At 38.2% G+C, this 18,712-nt stretch overlaps 1 protein-coding gene across 15 annotated transcripts in view; it reads left to right on the forward strand.

The window, feature by feature from the left end:
* BAZ2B (bromodomain adjacent to zinc finger domain 2B) overlaps positions 1–18,712 on the forward strand; it is a 394,656-nt gene that overhangs the window by 356,852 nt on the left and 19,092 nt on the right. For 8 of the 15 annotated variants that reach the window (XM_075002079.1, XM_075002080.1, XM_075002077.1 and 5 more), the window contains 10 exons: positions 54–297; positions 2,833–2,895; positions 5,091–5,235; positions 8,637–9,304; positions 9,871–10,147; positions 10,316–10,471; positions 11,058–11,218; positions 12,261–12,571; positions 12,959–13,094; positions 18,481–18,627. In XM_075002079.1, the coding sequence (XP_074858180.1) occupies positions 54–297; positions 2,833–2,895; positions 5,091–5,235; positions 8,637–9,304; positions 9,871–10,147; positions 10,316–10,471; positions 11,058–11,218; positions 12,261–12,571; positions 12,959–13,094; positions 18,481–18,627 (2,308 nt within the window). Of the gene's footprint in view, positions 1–53; positions 298–2,832; positions 2,896–5,090; positions 5,236–8,636; positions 9,305–9,870; positions 10,148–10,315; positions 10,472–11,057; positions 11,219–12,260; positions 12,572–12,958; positions 13,095–13,487; positions 14,518–18,480; positions 18,628–18,712 lie in introns of those variants that run through there. The other 7 variants (XM_075002081.1, XM_075002084.1, XM_075002090.1 and 4 more) reach the window with 5 other exon arrangements.

The following is an 18,712-nucleotide window of genomic DNA, read 5'->3' on the forward strand; positions in this document are numbered from 1 at the left end:
GTTCATGCTACAACTACAGTCAATAATACCACTTGTATATCATGTTTTTAAAGACTTAGAATCATTCATGCCAAGAAAACTGGCAAGAGAGACACTACGGTGGGCGTTGATATTGGAGAAGAACAGCATTCATTGGGTACAACCACTCCAGGCCGCAAACGGAGACGAAAGGGAGGAGATAGTGATTATGATGACGATGAGGATGATGATAGTGATGATCAAGTAGATGAAGATGATGAGGATGAAGAGGACAAAGATGACAAAAAGGGGAAGAAGGCAGAAGTTTGTGAAGATGAGGTAGGGAATATGAATGTGTCAAATGATAACTTGCTTAAATGTAAAAGAATGGAATTTTCTTTCTGCTACTTTATATGATACCGTTGAAAATTTTATAAAGAGGAAAAAATCATAATAAGTGAGCATGTGTCACATTTTTTTAAATTGTTTGATATTTTAAGTTCTCTGGTAAACCGTTCTTTTCTTTAGCTACGTGACTTTGGTATGTTACTTCTTTACTTGTCTTAATTTAATCTGGATTTTAATTTCTCTGTGTATTCCCTTCCTAGTGAGGTAGACTCTTCAAAGAGGAGAAGACTGTATCAGGTCCAGGAAGTCAAATATCTTCTAACAAATAAGCGTAAAAGTACCTTTTTGGAGAGTAGAGAAGGGGATGTGTTAATTATCAGGATAGCTTCAATTTAGTGACTAACACAGAGAAAAATTATAATAAATAATATCCACAATAAAACTGAGGTGTCAGGTGTGACTACAAGCTGAAAGAAGGGAAAGGTTGTTTCTGAACCTTAGCTGAAACCATATATGTGCATGTATTTTTAAATGTCAAGGATAATTGAAATTTGCTGGAGAGTTTGATCTGTGAGTCTTTACAACTTCTCTACGTTCATGAGCGAGAATAGTAGTTGATCACCAGCTCCCAACATCCTTATCGGACACAATGCGGGTCATTAAGAATATTTATTGGCTTGCTAAATTGAAGTGTCTTTGCTAGAGAAAAATCGAGGTTTTATAGACATACCACAGGATCTTAAACAACACTGCACAAATCTAACAGTATGGTCTGGTGGAAGAAGCCTGGGAACAGCCATAAAGTTGCTAAATTTGAATCCTGTTCTTTGCTCTATTTTGTTGTATAGCCAGAATGTCACATCATCTTTTTCCTGTCATTTTGCCAGTCTGTAAAATAAAGATTATCAGATTTCTTTATCTACAGTATGTCACAGTTGTGTTGGGAGAATGATTAATGTTTTCACTGTGCTTTATGTACAAACTAGCAGATGTACTTGGTGTTGCTCGGGTCCTTAACTGAAGTTTTTTTTCCTGCTCTCAACCCTGCTTTCTCCCCCACATCTCCAGGAGAGGAGTGGGTTAGGCCCAGCTCTTGGACCCAGCCTGAGATCGGGGGGGGGGGGGGCAGCAGGCCACAGTGACCCTCGTGTATGCTGAGTGGGACGGGGCTGGACTGCTTGTGATCTCTAAGGAGCTGATGGGGCCTCATGGGGGCTAGGGACGGGCCGCAGTACTGGGCCCAGCCTGAGCTTCAGGGGAGTGTGCCAGGAGCCGTAGGGATTAGGGTTGTGCTGGGGTGAGCTGGAGAGGATGCACTGATGGGGGTGGTCCAGGGAGATTGGGGATGGACTTTTTGTGTGCCAAGAAGTACAAAAAGAGTGTCACAGAAGGTTAGAACACAGGATTTCTTGTTGTTCTAGAACAATTTTTGTAAAGCTTGAGGAAATCTTATTTGTGTGGAATCTGTCCTTCCTCTGCTCCCATCTTGGTTATTTTTGGAATTTAACACACTTTTTGGGATTAGTTCCAGTTTCATTTTTGCTTTTCAGTTCACTTTTAGAGTGTATCTCAGTATAATTTCGGCTGTTCACACAAAGAATCACACAGGAGAGGCTACTATCTTGTATTTCAGGGTAAAGGGTAAATGAGACCTCCCAGGATTGTTATAGACCTCTCTTGGAACCATACTGTAGTTTGCCAAGGGCTCACTGAATTGAATAAAAATTCTTGTGGAAATTATCCTTATTTCTTACTATAAGTTCATCTGGAAGAATTTAAAGCTTAGTATTCCATCTACTCATGTTTTATTAATGGTTTTAATGTATATAGTACATTAATAGAGCATGAGTTGGTAGATACAGATACACTCCCTTTCAGGGACGCCCTCTTTTTTGAAAGGTCGAATATATATGGTAACCCTAATGCCATCATAGAAAGTCTCTCTTTAAAAATCAGGTATCAGTATTTTTGCTACAAAATTTTATCATTTAAAGTGTCTTTGCATTTTCTTGCGGTTGTTGAAAGAAGACTCCAAATCCTCTGTTTGTCAAAGACCGACTGACTGGACTTTGACATTGTTCCATTATTTAATGTGAGAATAAAACTTAAAAATGATTGTGAAAGAACACACAACTTAAGAAACCTAATGAACTAAATTATAGTTTAAAGTGTTCACTTGCAAGGTAAATTATTTCTTCCTTCAAAAGGACAAAGTTAAAACAAAGTCAGCTGGTCACCCATTCTCCTCATACATTTACATCTGGGGAAGGAAGGGTTATAATAACTTTGTAGAAGTAAAGCTATATTTTGCATTATCATATATGTTCTGCAAAAAGTTCCAACTTCTGCAAATGACTGCTACTGAAGTCAAGTAATTTGCATCCATGTCTTAGAGTAGAATTTGTCCCACAGATTTGATATGACATGTTTGTTACATGAAGCTCTTCTACTGTAGCATTCATAGGATGTAGTAGCATTACGTTATTCTGAAATAAACTATCACGACCATGTGTTTGTTGGACATAGGATGATGGGGACCAGACAGCAAGTGTTGAGGAATTAGAGAAACAGATTGAAAAACTGACCAAGGTAAGAGATTTCCAACTTTTTTCCCCACTTTTGTAATGGATTTTTATCTCAGAGCAGAAGGCGACACAGATCCCAGTTTATCTGCCTAGTGTTGCCTTTCCTCCCATTCTCAATGCACTTGTTGTTGATTCCCAATCCTCACGTATTTCCTCAAGTCCCGAGCCTTCTAACTAGTGCTTTTACTTCCAGTTAATTAGCTCCCAATTTACCTGCTGCTGATGGTTTTACTTTCTCTCTCACATGGTACAGTTTACCAGCAACTCTTTTTTCTGACATTACAGTCAAAGAAGCTGACAAAGGAGGTGCTGTAGTCGTCATGAATAGGTCAGATTACTAAAGCGAGGCTGCTAGGCAACTTTCCAACACCATGTTCTACAGGTCATTATCCTCTGATCCTTCTGAGGAGTAACAGAAAGATTCTGCTCAGGAAATTGCCTGAAGAAATACATGAACAAATCTTGTAGGACACACCTATTGAGGCCCAACCAGGAGCATTCTACCCAAGATCCATAAACCTGGAAATCCTGGAGGGCCCTCATCTCGGGCATCACACTCTGACAGCAGGATTGTCTGGCTATATAGGCTTTCTGCAGGCCTACCCTATCAGCTATCTTCAAGACTGATTCCCTAAGGAAACTACAATCCATTGGTGATCTTCCAGACAACACCAGTGTAGCCACTTTGGATGTAGAAGCTCTCTGTAGCAACATTATATGCAGATGATACTAAACTGCTCAAGATAGTTAGGACCAAAAGCAGACTGTGAAGAGTTTCAAAAGGTTCTCACAAAAATAGGTGATGAGGCAACAAAATGACAAAATAATTTCAATGTTGATAAATGCAAAATAAAGCATATTAGTGGAAAAAAAGCCCAACAACACATACGCAATACTGGGGACTAATTTAGCTATTTCCACTTAAGAAAGAGACTTTTGGAGTCATTATGGATAGTTCTCTGAAAACATCCACTCAATGTTCATTAGCAGTCAGAAAAGCAAACAATGTTAGGAGTCATTTTAAAAGGGATAGAGAATAAGACAACATATTTGACTGCCTTTGTATCAATACATGGTATGCTCACATCTTGAACGGTGCATAAAGATGTGGTTGCCTCATCTCAAAAAAGATGTCTTAGCACTGGAAAAAGTTCAGAAGAGGGCAACAAAAATCATTAGGGGTTTGGAATGGGTGCCATATGAAGAAAGATTTAAAAGACTGACACTTTTCATCTTAAGAAAGAGGGGATATGATAGAGGTCTATAAAATCATGAGAGGTATGGAGAAAGTGAATAAGTAAAAGTTATTTACTTGTTCCTATAACAATAGAACTAGGGGGTCACCAAATGAAATTAATAGGTTTAAAACAAACTAAAGGAAGTAATTATTCATGGAACAGAAAGTGAACCTGTGGAACTCCTTGCCAGAAGAACTTGTGAAGACCAAGACTTTTACAGGCTTCAGAAAAGAACTGAAGAAATCATGGATGTTAGGTCCAGTGTCCTTTTTGGGTTTTTTTAAAAAGTGCTTGTACACAGCTGGCTCCTCCCCGCCCCCCTCACCCCCCATCCAATCCCATGGTTGGGGCTGCTGAGTTGCCTGTACTCATTACACCCAAGTACTGGTACAAAAAAAGCACCATTAGGTACATCAATGGATATTAGCCAGGATAGCTAGGAATGGTATCTCTAGCATCTGTCAGGGGTTGGAAATGGATGACAGGAGAGGGATCTCTTTGGTGACTACCTGTTCTGTTCACTTCTGCATGGCCCCACAGTAGGCCAACATTTTTATGACCGACTTAGAACAATCTTTCCTCATCTCTCATGCCCAAGAGCCACTCCTGTAGTTGTGCTACTTTGATGACATCATCATCTGGACCCACGGGAAGGAGGAATTCAACTGGGATTTCAACAATTTCCACCGCACACCTTTCTCAATCCCCTCACCTCCCCCCCACCCCCATATTTGTCACGTATGGCAAGCAGCGAACATATTGAACACCACAGATTTAGGATATATATCAAAGAGTGCCTAAACTGATTATTTGAAGACGGTTGTGTGAAATATTCTGAGTAAAGTGTCTGGCCATTGAACAGCCATTTGGCCTTGCCCAAACAGATATTTTGTAGTGTAACAACTGATTTTTCTCTTCCCCCATGATTTTAAAATGCCCTTCTCCCACTCTTTTTAAACAGCAACAAAGCCAATACCGAAGGAAGTTATTTGAAGCCTCTCATTCTTTACGATCAATGATGTTTGGTCAGGATCGTTACAAACGTCGATATTGGATTTTGCCCCAGTGTGGGGGTATATTTGTTGAAGGCATGGAAAGTGGTGAAGGTAAGTACCATAAAGGAGTAATCCTAGAAATTGCCATAGAAGAGTATGTTGTCTGTGCATCTAGTCTGTTATCTGTATCTCCAACAATGGTCTGTTGCCTTCAGGAGAAGGCTAAAGACTAACCCACAATTAACTGATTTGTTCAGTGCTGTTTGGTGAGGCTAAGGGGAGTTCTTCTGATGGTTGGTTGGTTGGTTTCTCTCTTGAAACAGAGTTAATATCCTTTGTTAATTTTTGATTTGACTATTATTACTGCATATAAAATACTTCAGTGTACTTAAATTATTTCCTTGTATTTTCTGTGGCAGTGAATTCCACAGGTTGACCACAAAATATATGAGGAATAATTTATTTTTGTCTGTTTTAAGTCTCTCAAAATTTATGCAGGTATTCAGAATGTTTTGTGTTTAGAGATTATGTATATGGTGTGAAATAAAATGGAATATGATTCTTGCATAATAAGAATATTATCTTTTCAGCTCTCTGCTACAACAGTAATTTCTTTACTAACCTATGTCATGGTTTTATTCTCATTTTTTCTGACCTGAATTCCCAGTCATGAGACATTTAAAGTCTATTCTATTACAATTTAAATGGAGTGTGCTGGTTGTGATAGGTATATATTAATTATAATGATGCTATGATTTTATTTTTAAATTAACCTCAAGTCTAGTAATGTGTGAATTTTAGAATTCACTTATTATAATTCCTGGATATATACCCAACCCATGATTTTGGTTTGTGATTAGATCAGTTTTTCAGTTCTGTTTTGGATGCCGCTAAACCCTGCCATTTTCACAAGATTTTGACTCAAGATGGCAAAAATGTCCCAAGATCTCCTGATCTCAGAAGATGCATTCCAGGTGTCCCTCACACATGTCCCCAAGGATGCGTACCACATAAGAGAAACCTGATCCCTGATTTGACCTCAAACCTGAATCACAAAGTCTCACCTAAATCTAATCTTGACCCCAAAAGTAGGCTGGTAATGTGATGTGTGGTCTGTAGAAACTCTTTCTACCATCTCCTCATTTATTTATGTTCTGAATTAGAAACCACTGTGCAAACACCAAAAGTTGTATAGAAATAGAAGTTGACTCAAATTCTGTAGTGCTTGTATTCCTTTTCCTATTTTCCAACTTGTCTTACCTATTGTGCTGTAATATATCATATAGTGTATTTTAACTTAGACAATCCCAAATTTTACAAACTGTTTGCATAGAGAATCACATCTCTGTACACATTAACCAAACAGTGCACAGAGGTTTTGACCAAAAGCACCATGACAAGCCCATATGCCTATAAATTAGCTTAGAGGGATTGTTCAGGTCCATGCAGTCTTATCTTTTTAAGGTTTCAGCTGCAAGATTTCCCCTCCCCACATCATCTCTTTTGAGTAAATTCCATAGTAGTCCGTTCATCATCTCAAAATAATGAAGGTCTGAGGTGATCCTTCTGAGTCCTGAAACCCTATGGGTCCTAAAACTCTGTATATTCAAACCTGATGCATAGGCCACTAAGCCATCTGCCCAGTTATCAAACACATCTCCCTCTAAAGCCTTAGCCTATATAGCTGCCCCCCCACACTTCCTTTTTTCTTCTTGTCAGGCCCATTTTGAGTCTTTTGGCAAATTCAACATTATTGGTACACAGATACATAACTAGAGTGATGGGTACCACCAGAGATGAATCTGATCATCTACAGCATGAGGAACAAGGAGATCAAAGGTGCCATGAAGATACTGCTTGTGTGGGGATTATTTACCAAGAATTAAAATGTCTGTCATTGCTCCTTGACGGTGATTTCATTTGGTGATTTTTTTATAATTCACAGATGACAATATTTCAGAGAGGGAAATGCAAAATTATAGCAGTGCATTTTCCTTGCTATTGTGTTTTTTGTGATTGTTGAAATTATTCTGGTTTTGCAGAATGTGCAAACAGCCCCTGCAGGTGTTAGCAGCCATGAGCCATAAACAGGCCTCTTACTTCTCTTCAATTATGCAGCTGCACTAACTGATGCAGAAACTAAGCAAACAAATGGCTGCCATTGAGTGCTTTTCCTTCTCTTTCTTCCCTGTTCTCTGTCTTTTCCCTCTTTTTTGCTGATTCTGAAGATTCTTATTAATGTTTGTTGACGTATGCTGATAAGGATGGAGGAAACCAGGGAACTGAAGTGTGGGAGAGAAGAGAACAATTTTTCCCCATTTATAAAACTGGGCCTTCATTACCTCAAAAATATTTGATGCGACATAGACTCTAAACCTTAGCATTTTGTATTTTAAAATTTTTAGCCACTTAAGCTATTCTGTTCCTCTGTCTACTTAACTATCTGTTGATCCCAATCACTGTATTGTTTAGTTTCTTCAAATCATTTATTAGAAATTAAATTGAAAAACTGCTCCAGAATTTCATTGGTGTCCTGTAAAATTAATGCAGGTTAAATGAATGTCTTAGGAATTTCTGGGGCACAATCCTCGTCGTCTTGAACTCAGTAGGAAGTTTTTTGCTGACTTGACTAGGGCCAGTTTTTCATCTCTGAGCAGGCTTGCTGATTGGAGGGACAGGGAAGAGCGGCAAAGGGGGCAGTTGCCCCCAGGCCACTTTGAATTGCTGCTGCAGCATTGCTGCATGCGGCTGGGAGGCACGGAGGGCAGGCACACTGCCATGGTCCGGGCGGTGCTGAGGGCTCAATGCTGTAGGCCCTTTTCCTTTTGAGCTGCTCCCCGCCCTTTCCTAGGCAGAGCCAGCCCCCTGACTTGCCCTAGGGCCTATGGAGCCTTTTGGCACCTCTGTCTCTGATGCACAGCAAAGTTTAAACCTATTTTAAATTTGGTGAGGGAAAGAAACAGTATAATTTACAACACCTATGGCTGCGTCTACACTGCAAAAACAACTTCAAAGTTGAGCCTCTACACACACACACCCTACTTCAAAATTAAACTTCTAAGTAGGGCACTAGTCCAGTCCCGGGAATGGAGTGAGGACTTCGAAGATGGGCTCCCTACGTCGAAGTTAACTTTGAAGTAACAGAAAATCTGTGTAGATTTTCTGCTGGCTACTTCGAACTAGTGCCTAACATTGAAGTTAACATCGAAGTTAGTTCCTCATGTAGACACATCGTAAGAGAAGGGTCTTTGAGCATTTCTTTTGTAAACGTTTTTCCAAGTTGTTTTGAATTGACTGAAATGTTCTTCGCATGAAATTATATTGTAAAATGTATTTGAATGCTGAAAGTCCTTTTACAAAATATTTTGGGAGCGTGGAGACAATAGAGTACGTGGTGGTCTAGAGCATGTGGAAATGACTGATGAAGTTATTCTCTGTAAAACCTGATTACAGAAATGGTCTCAAATGATTCTATGATATTGTAAGTTTACATTTTTTTTTCAATTTTGCAGGTCTAGAAGAAATTGCAAAAGAAAAAGAGAAGCTAAAAAAAGCAGAAAGTACACATATCAAAGAAGAGATGTTTGAGCCTGCAGAGGAAAAATTAAACTGTATAAATATGAGTCACTGTGAGCAGAAAGAAGATATTAAGGAAAAGGACAATACTAATTTGTTTCTACAAAAGCCTGGCTCTTTTTCAAAGCTAAGCAAACTGCTGGAGGTAGCAAAGATGTCTCCTGAATCTGACATTATGTCCCAGAAACCTAATGGCAGTGCAGCAAATGGGTGTACGCTATCTTATCAAAATAACTCCAAAAACTCTCTCTGCAGTATTCAGCCCACCATATCACAAAACAGCTCTGAAAAGTCAGATTCTAATCATCTTTTTAATCCCATTGGAAGCGGACCAGGGAAATTTTACAATTCTCCATTAGTTCCAAATGATCAATTGTTAAAGACTCTTACAGAAAAAAGCAAACAGTGGTTCAGCCTTTTACCAAAAATACCATGTGATGATAGTTCAATTACCCATTCAGATACACCAGCTGCTGCTTCTTCACTAGCTCTACATTCAAATCCTTCTTCAAAATCACCTTCACCAGTTCCATCTTCTCATATTACTTCAACCTCTATACAGAGTCCTATGGGAATAAATCCTTTTGCATTATCATCACTTCAGGTGGGTACTTCATTACAATCTAAGGTAAATGATTTTGGAATCCTTACTCAGGCAAAATTCCACCATGGGAGCTGATTATGTAATTGATATTGTACCTTTTTTCCTTAAATTGGTTAGGTTAAAATCAGTGGTAAAATGTAGCTGATTCTTAGTACTCTGCAGCATTAAAAAACATTTCTATTTGCTAAAATTGGTGGATTAGTAAACAAATGAGGATTTAAAATTAACTGTAGCTTTGCGTGTAATGTTTCAGATAACTTGTATTTGTATAAAGAAGTTGGCAATTGGTAGCTGGTAATGGAATGGAAAAAAGATAAGTACAAACAGTCATGTTCAGAAATGCTGTCATCAGAACCAATAGTTTTCTAAACATTTGCCATACATCGTTAGGGGTTACTGTTTCTCATTGGTCATCTTAGATTTTTCAACTCTCCAAGTCAAGAAACAAGGCCTCTTATATTTTTGTTATGCCTAGGACAATGGCTCGCTAATCCTAATCTAGGTTTCTGGCTGCTTCACACTAGTAATAGAATTAACAGTAATGTTTTATAATATTTGTGTTACAGCAGATGAAGACTGGATTACCTATAATGGGACTTCAGTTTTGTGGATGGCCTACAGGAGTTCTTACTTCAAACCTTCCATTTTCATCTCCCTTACCTAGTGTTGGGTCAGGGTTAGGATTATCAGAAGGAAATGGTAATTCTTTTTTGACTCCCAGTGTTCCTACAAGTAAAAGTGAATCACCAGTGCCACAAACTGAAAAACCAGCTTCTGCTCCCTCTACAGGAGTTGAAGTAGCCAAGCCAGTAGATTATCCTACCCCAAAACCCATACCAGAAGGTAAGCATAATGCAATAATATGCCAGAACTATCTAAATATTAAATTCTTGTGATATTGTTTTATTATCAGGACAGTTGTTTGCATGATTTCTTGAAATAAATCTGATTATAATATCGCTTCATGTTTAAAAATTCTTGTAAAAGATTTACAAAGTTATCTTGATTCAGAAATGCAATTTGGCTGGTGGAGAATTGTTGACCCAGAGGACCTAAAAGGTTTGCTTAAAGTTCTGCATCTCAGGGGAATAAGAGAGAAGGCCTTACAGAAGCAAATACAGAAACACATGGATTACATTAATTTGGCCTGCATCAAGAGTAAAGATGGTATGTAACTGATCTGAATGTTTGATTTGCCTAAGGATAATAAGTAGACATGCATCTGAGGTACATTTGGGTCCAGATCAGAAGTTCTCAAACACTCAGGTTGTCCAGGTGTGGGCTTGTGCTTCAGGTCAATATCTAATAATTAGATCACTTAGCTAAGTATGTTCCTTCTCATGGATAAAATTATATTAACTTGGACACAGAACTTGGCTCCAGAAAGAGAGGAGGTCTAATATGTTTTTAAGACATCTTTGTGCTCTCTTGATACTGGGTATCTTAGTTGCTGGAGAGCCTCCATCAGAACACAAATAGTCCTGGGGACCTGACTGTGTTCTATTTTTTCAGCCTGCTTGGAATCTTCACAGTACTACATACTGCAGTGCATACTCATTGTGCAATTCTTTAAGTAAATGTATGACAAGATGAATAAATACAAAATTAAGTGTTCACAGTGGATATATTAAGAGAAAGTTCATATAATGACTATTAAAAACATACTTTTGAAGTTAACAGGTGAATCATTTTGCATTTGCAAAACTCAATGTCAATTAAAATCAAATAATACAGTTTCAACTCCCAAATACAGTTGCAGTTATTGAAATAAATGAGAATGAGGAAAACCAGGTAACTCGTGATGTTGTGGAGAATTGGTCAGTAGAAGAGCAAGCAATGGAAATGGATCTGGCTATTCTTCAGCAGGTGGAAGACCTAGAACGGAGAGTTGTATCAGCTAGTTTGCAAGTCAAGGTAAAACTGCCTTTCAGTTAAAAAAAAAAAATTAAATCATTATTTGCTGTTCTTTTGCTATTAGGGATAACTGATTTCTCATTAAATATATAGTCCAAAACTGGAGTAAATCCAGTATAATTTCGCTGTATTTGTATCACAGAAGCAGGAATGATTTCTTCCTTTCTCTTCCACTGTGCATAAAAGGAAAAGTAGATTACAGTATTTTTTATTACAGCTAATCTCTGGATAAAGGCCCTCAGAGTGTCAACCCCCAAAATATTCCCTTACAGAACACAGAGTTCTATGCCTTCCTTTCATTATGGCAGGAACAATACCATTTTGGGTGATGAACAGTTTTTAATTTAAAAAATTCAATGGATATGGCATGGCTTGCCCATTTAGGTGTGGGACTTTGTGCTGCCATTGTATGTGCATGTGTGGCTTGTTGTTGTTGTTTAAAATAAATAAAAGAGTGTTTCAGCTTTTTTGTTTTGGAGATGATGGAATCATGGAATATGCTCTGTACCTATGGGGAGCTGTATACCACATGGATTCTGAGTTTGAAGCCCACAGGATATTCTGATCACCGTTACAATCATGGCATTATGCAAGATTATTGCAGGCCCTGTTCATTTGTCTGGCTGTGATCTGGATCTGGTGCTTGGGCTGGAGTAGAGTGGAGAGTTTGATGTCATTTCCTTGTCATAGGTTGCATGTTGCCTTGTGCAGCTTAAGTTCTGGGACTTGTCAGGATGAGAAATCTGTTCTGACAGTGTGCCCCGAGAGACTAATGTGACCTGATGCTTCCGGAGAGTTCTGAGGGAGAATGCTATTGCTGAGTGACCACTTGTCTGATACTTCTCTTATATTTTGGGATTCATTATTTTAATTATCTGAGTACTTAGGGAAAAACAGGGTAAAAATTGTTTACTAACTACTGACTTCTGCTGAAGACAGTACCTGATTTTTTTTTAGGTTAATACAGTACAAAAGACCATTATTCACACACTTACCCAGTTACAGTACAAAACAAATATGTAAACCTCTCTACTAAATATAGGGCTGGATGTGTCCTGAGCCTGCTTCGGAGAGGGAAGACCTTGTATATTATGAACATAAGTCTGTTACTAAATTGTGTAAGAAGCATGATGGAGAATGTGCTGGAGGAGAAGAAGGCAATACCCGTGCTCTAGAGCGGAAGAGTGACAACCCTCTAGATATAGCTGTAACCAGGCTTGCTGACTTGGAGCGGAACATAGAGCGAAGGTATCTGAAGAGCCCCTTAAGTACCACCATTCAGATCAAACTGGATAATGTGGGCACAGTTACTGTCCCTGCTCCTGCACCATCCATTAGTGGTGATGGTGACGGGTAGGTTATTGAGATTAACTTGAAAAATTATTGTGCTTCTTTGCTAATTGGAGCCTATTTTCTATTGCCTGTTATCTATGTATCTTCTTGTATGTCTGTGATCCAGATGGATCATGTTATTCTGCATGGTGCTTTGTAAAGATTTTTTTTTTGTTATGTATGTTGATAATCCTGCAAAGTTATCTTACATTTGACTGGTTGTGACTAAGCTTTGAGGCACGTAGCCACAGTCTGTGCACTACATCAAATTTAGTTGCTTAAACCTTATACTTATTGGCTGTGTACGTTTCGTCATTGCTTGGCTTTCAATGTGATAATGACTGTTCCACGTTCAGAGATTAGCAAACATGGATGTGACCTACTTAATTTCTCTGTATTTCAATGCAGAATTGAAGAAGATATTGCTCCAGGGCTAAGGGTATGGAGAAGGGCATTGTCAGAAGCTCGCAGTGCTGCACAGGTAGCTCTGTGCATTCAGCAGTTACAGAAATCAATAGCATGGGAAAAATCTATTATGAAAGTTGTAAGTGTTTTTTATTTAAGAAATACTGTAACTAAACAAATTTGCTGTATCTTATTTCCCCATTTTAAGATGCTGTGATCAAAAATGTGTCTCTTACTGCATCTAAAACTAACACTACAGATAAAGTGTACTTAGTGCACTTAGGAACATAATTTGTATGGACTTAATTTCTGCCGAATTCAGCATTGTGAAATTTCCTATAATGGAAAGCCCTTCTACTAATTGTTTTCTTTAAGGCATCAATTAGTCTTTGAAATTAATGTTTAGGTATAAATTAGTCATTGTCATGCCTCTGATGGAGGACACCATATTAATGAAAATTAGTTATCTGTGATATTTGATTCATGAAGACTCATTGTCACATACTATAATTAAAGGCTTGATTTTTTTCAGAAAGTTGAGATTCTCCAAAATGTACGTAGCTTCTTTGCATGCACAATTGTCATGGCTGAACATGCAAACTGGGCATAGATATATATGCAAGTGGTTTGTTATGTCAATCTCCTCATACATATTCCCATTTAACAAGTAGCACTTAGTTAATTGCACCTACAAAAAAGGCATGCAAATGCATGTGTAAAATTTGCATGGACCTTTTGAACCTCAAATTTCTGAAAATTAAGCTTTAAGATTGCCATACCATCAAAAGAAGAACTTTTACAGTTAAGTGTTAAGTAGTTAATGTAGAAACATGAAACATTAACTTGTAAAGAACTTCAACTGTTGTTAAAACAAGTTCAAAATTGATTTATGACCTCACATTGTTTTCCAGTACTGCCAGGCTATGTCTACACTAGAAGCATCTATCGACAGAACTTACTGTTGACAGGGAAATCTCGACAGAACCTCTGTCGGCAGATTGCATCCGCACACAACTTGCTCTGTCGACAGAACTGCCAAACTGCACTGCCCTCTGGTGCCAGAAAGTGGAATGGCAGTTCTGCAAAGAGGGCTGCCTCGCAACCAGAAGCCTTCTCTGTCGACGGAACTGTCTACGCTGCATTTCTGTCAAAAGTACTCTGTTGACAGATTGTTATGCCTCACGTTTTTGAGGATAATACTGTCGAGGCAAATATGGAGTTCTGTTGAGAAGGCCCCTTCTGTCGACAGAACTCCCTAGTGTAGACCCAGCCCCACTGTAATATATGGGGCAGAGGCAAAAGTTTTTTGTTTTTTGTTTTGTTTTTTTTTTAGTTATTGGCTGCTCCCCTCATTTTTGAACTAGCAAGAGTACAAGTAAAATCCCACTTTTCTACCCATTAGGTATGCTTTGTATTTCTAGATAGATATTTGAAGGATAATTTATAGATACAAACTATGCTTATAAGGCTTTATACTCCCTTCAAAGGATTATGGATACCACGAGAGTACCTAAAAGATCATGGAAATGGCTTGAAGTGTAATTTGGGACTTTGAGCATGAGGTATAATTTAATTGTTTTTTTCTGAAAGGGGTTTATTCACTGAATTGCACAGGAAATTAGAGTATTTAGTAGATGGGATTAGTCCTGAAAAGTGCAGATACTACTCTTACATTTTTTTTTTAAAAATCAGAATTTCCTTTTTATTAAATTGCACTTTTTTCAGTGTGTTCCACTCATATTTTTATAGTTATAGGACTAGAGAAAACAAGGCAAATGAGTAGTCTAAAGCGCCCATCAACTTACCATCTTTTCCCCTATTTTCACCACAACAATATAAACGTTGATTTAGAAATGGCAAATAATAACTGAAGTTAATAGATGTTCCATGTCCTGTGCTGTTGGCTCTTGTCATTTCTTCTCCCATTTCCCCACAAACAGATGTCTGATCAAAAATGTGTTTGTGCTCTAAGTAAGTGCATGTAAAACTCACTTGTGTATGTCAGTTGTTGACTGTCAGTTTGCAAACGTTTAAATTTATTTCTAGTTTTGTAAAAATATAAATTGTAGATATGAATTAATCTATAAATTTAAAATATACATTAATGTTGCAAAAAGATATAATGAAATAGATGTTATAGTAGACGTTACATAATGAAACTTTTCCTATTTTAGACGTATGATGACTTCAGAGAGGGCCAAAGTGGCTGTAACAGGCACTGGAACAATTGTCTCCTCTCCAGTTGATCCATTGCCTTTTTCTTAATTATTTTATAAATATTTACCAACATATATGACTCAGAAAAGTTATGATCTTGAGGTCACAGAATTTTCTCTCACCAATGTCTGCATAGTACAGCCCAATGTTATCAAACTGTAATTTAATTTTAAAATGATTGTATTTAATAGTAATTTATAAAAGTTTTTAAAATAGGCAATTGCAGCTCTCAATTTACAGTATTTTAAAACTGAGAATAATATATTTTAGCTTTCTGTTGAGCAGCTGCTTTTCAATGCCTAGATTTTTCATTTGCAATGGCTTTTGACTTACGTATGCCATGACTTCCAGTAGTTAGTATATTTCCAACAAAGCTACATCTGTAAAGGATATTAATACCTTACGACATTGAGCTCAGTGGTCAATATAAATTTACATTTTGAATAATATACAGCAGTCACACTTAAGCACTTGCCCGTATTATCTCAGCTAAATAAATACTACCTCAGCATTTGAAGTACCCTCCAGAGGTAGCCAAACCAACTAACCCTGAGAGCCATGTAGAACAATCTTCAGCTGTCTGAGAGCCCAAGCACACCCTGTGTGGTTGAAACTCTCAGATTCCCCTCCGTTCTGGGCAGAAGCCACTATTTCAACAGCCTGTTGCAAGGCAGAGGTCCTGAGCTCCTCCCACTCCTAGACTAGTTCATGGAGAAAGCGGGTGGGTGGGTAGTTTCTGTGACCTACACATGAACTGTAAGAGAGACACATGTGCCTCACAAGCCACAGTTTGGCCACCCCTGCCTTAGACTAAATACTGAGGTATTGTGTCTGTCTAGTCAATACAAAACAGGCAGGTTCTTTAGATTTGACCACTCTCTTTTATAACATAAGAACATAAGAATGGCCATACTGGGTCAGACCAAAGGTCCATCCAGCCCACTATCCCGTCTGCCCACAGTGGCTAATGCCAGGTGCCCCAGAGAAGGAGAACAGAAGACAATGATCAAGTGATTTATCTCCTGCCATCCATCTCCTGCCCTTGTACTGAAGGCTAGGGCACCATACTTTACCCCTGGCTAATAGCCATTTATGGACCGAACCTGCAAAAATTTATCGAGCTCTTTTTTAAACCGTCAATGCTGAAGCAGTCTAGAAAGAGTTCAAATATGACTCTCCATGAAATCTCAATCCCTGAATTGCAGGTCAGTATGTACTGGTGTGGACGTGTCTATGTTGGGTTCAGTTGAGAATGCAAGGAGACATTTTTCATGGCCTGTACAAGGCCCATGGACTGTTTCCCCTCCAGTCACCCTGGAGGGGCACTTTAAAAGCCTACTCCACATTATGAGACTCAGAGAAGAAATATGCTTTCCATTGCAATTAAAAATACTACATTTTTTGTTTTTAAGTTGTAAGTCAGCTGTTTAGTGGTGGCTTTTTTCCCTTAAGTATTCTCTGGGGTGGCCAAATTTACTGACCCTCTGAGCCGTGTACAACAATCTTCAGAAGTTTACAAGCCCAGGCATTCCCTGTGTGGCTGAAGCTCTGAGAAACACCCACCCCACTTGACAGAAACTCCTATCTGAACTCAAGGCACAAAACCGCATGCATCTATGACTTGTACTAAGCATTTGCTAAGATATGCCTTTAGTCTATCTTAATGTGGTACCACTAGTGTCAATTCTGTATCCATTTGTCACTAGTGTGTCTGTTTTTTGCAAATGTCATACCAAGACTACACACACACGAGAAGCAACTCTGGAGATAGAAGGACATCATGATTTCCTGGTGTCTGTGGGAAAATTAATAATGAATTACAATTGTTTTAATTATCGGAAGGGTAGCCGTGTTAGTCTGGATCTGTAACAGCAATGAAGGGTCCTGTGGCACCTTATAGACTAACAGAAAAGTTTTGTTTTAATGCTAACATTAAGTTAATATAGGAGTTCGTCCGATTGCTATTACATTTTTCCCATTGATTTCCATGAGATTTGGATCAAGACCCTTTCTGATTATTTATTTTTCTAAAATATTGTAGTAATTTTAAAATGTAATTGTTTTGATGCAGTTCTGTAAACCATATGAAATACTAGATCTTGCAATTAACTTATGCGAAAAAAAATTTCAAGCTGCTTTGCCCTACAAACCTTAGTGATGTGGTATCTCATGCTTTTTCTACAAAACTCACTCCATCACATAATTGTCATATTACTGGCCTGCTTTTAAAGTTATATCCTTAAATAAAGTTATGTGTATATATTTTTAGCCACATACTAAGTATAAGGCCAGCCTAAACTCAGAAAAGGGTAACACAGCATTTGCAAGGGAGGAAAACATAGCTTTCACTATGATTTTGCACCATTTCTCATTTTTGCATAATAGTAAAACTGTTCATGATATTTTTTTCCAGTACTTCTGGTCATGTGCTTTGTTTTGTGTGAACTTGTTTTTATGCAAAATTAAAATTTGATTCAATTTTCCACACAATGGAAAACAACAATTATTAGCCAATGCCTAGCCATAATGATGGTCAGTTCCTGTCAGGTTGTACCATTTGCGGACAGTAAATGCCCCACCAGCTACTGAACTGAAGAAAAACCCAAAGTGAGACTACACAGATGTCTTTCTGTATCTTAAAGGCTGCCAGTCTTAGCACTAGCAGATTATCAGAGTAAAACATCCAGAACAGAGGGATCTACGGATGCCCAATTTTCTGTCCCTAGGATTTTAACCCTGAGGCCACACAAGAGCATTCCTACTGATTGTGACTTCCAACATAGTGCATTAGAGAAGAAAGTGTCCCTGAGATAGCATACAGTAGATAATACTTAGTCCTGCAATGAGTACAGGGGACTGGACTAAATGACCTCTCAGGTTCCTTCCAGTTCTGTGATTCAGTATGTGCTACCAGTGGCTTTGGGTGGTTATCCAATACCTCTGACTCACTTCAGCATTTAATCAAATGTGAAAGATATTTATTTCTTTGTATGTTTTGACATCAGTGTTAAATGTACATGTGTTTTTCAGGTGTGGAAGCATTTTGCCTTTGGCTTAATTCCTCACACTGTACATGAACCATCCAGATATCCTTGTGCAACTACAACCTGTTATGTAGTTGTCCATGTACATAGAGAGAATTCTAGAAATACATAGATATCTGCACATGTATAGCTGTGGCTACTATATGTGTGTAAGATGATATGGCAAATATCTTCTAGTGCTATAAATATGACATATATTGCGACATTTCAGGAATATATTTAAGGGAGGCTTGTTGAATTAAAGCAATTTTTCATGTATTGCAGTACTGCCAGATATGTCGAAAGGGAGATAATGAGGAACTTCTGCTGCTTTGTGATGGCTGTGACAAGGGCTGTCATACATACTGCCATAGACCCAAGATCACTACTATACCAGAAGGTGACTGGTTTTGTCCTGCCTGCATAGCAAAGGTAATATCAACCTTTAAGATTAATTGAAATGTTTTTGACTCTCCACTACCTAAATTCTTAGTTCTGTGCTTTTCCAGCAGCAATT

This window comes from Carettochelys insculpta, chromosome 8, assembly GCF_033958435.1.
Source record: "Carettochelys insculpta isolate YL-2023 chromosome 8, ASM3395843v1, whole genome shotgun sequence".
NCBI lineage: Eukaryota > Metazoa > Chordata > Testudines > Carettochelyidae > Carettochelys > Carettochelys insculpta.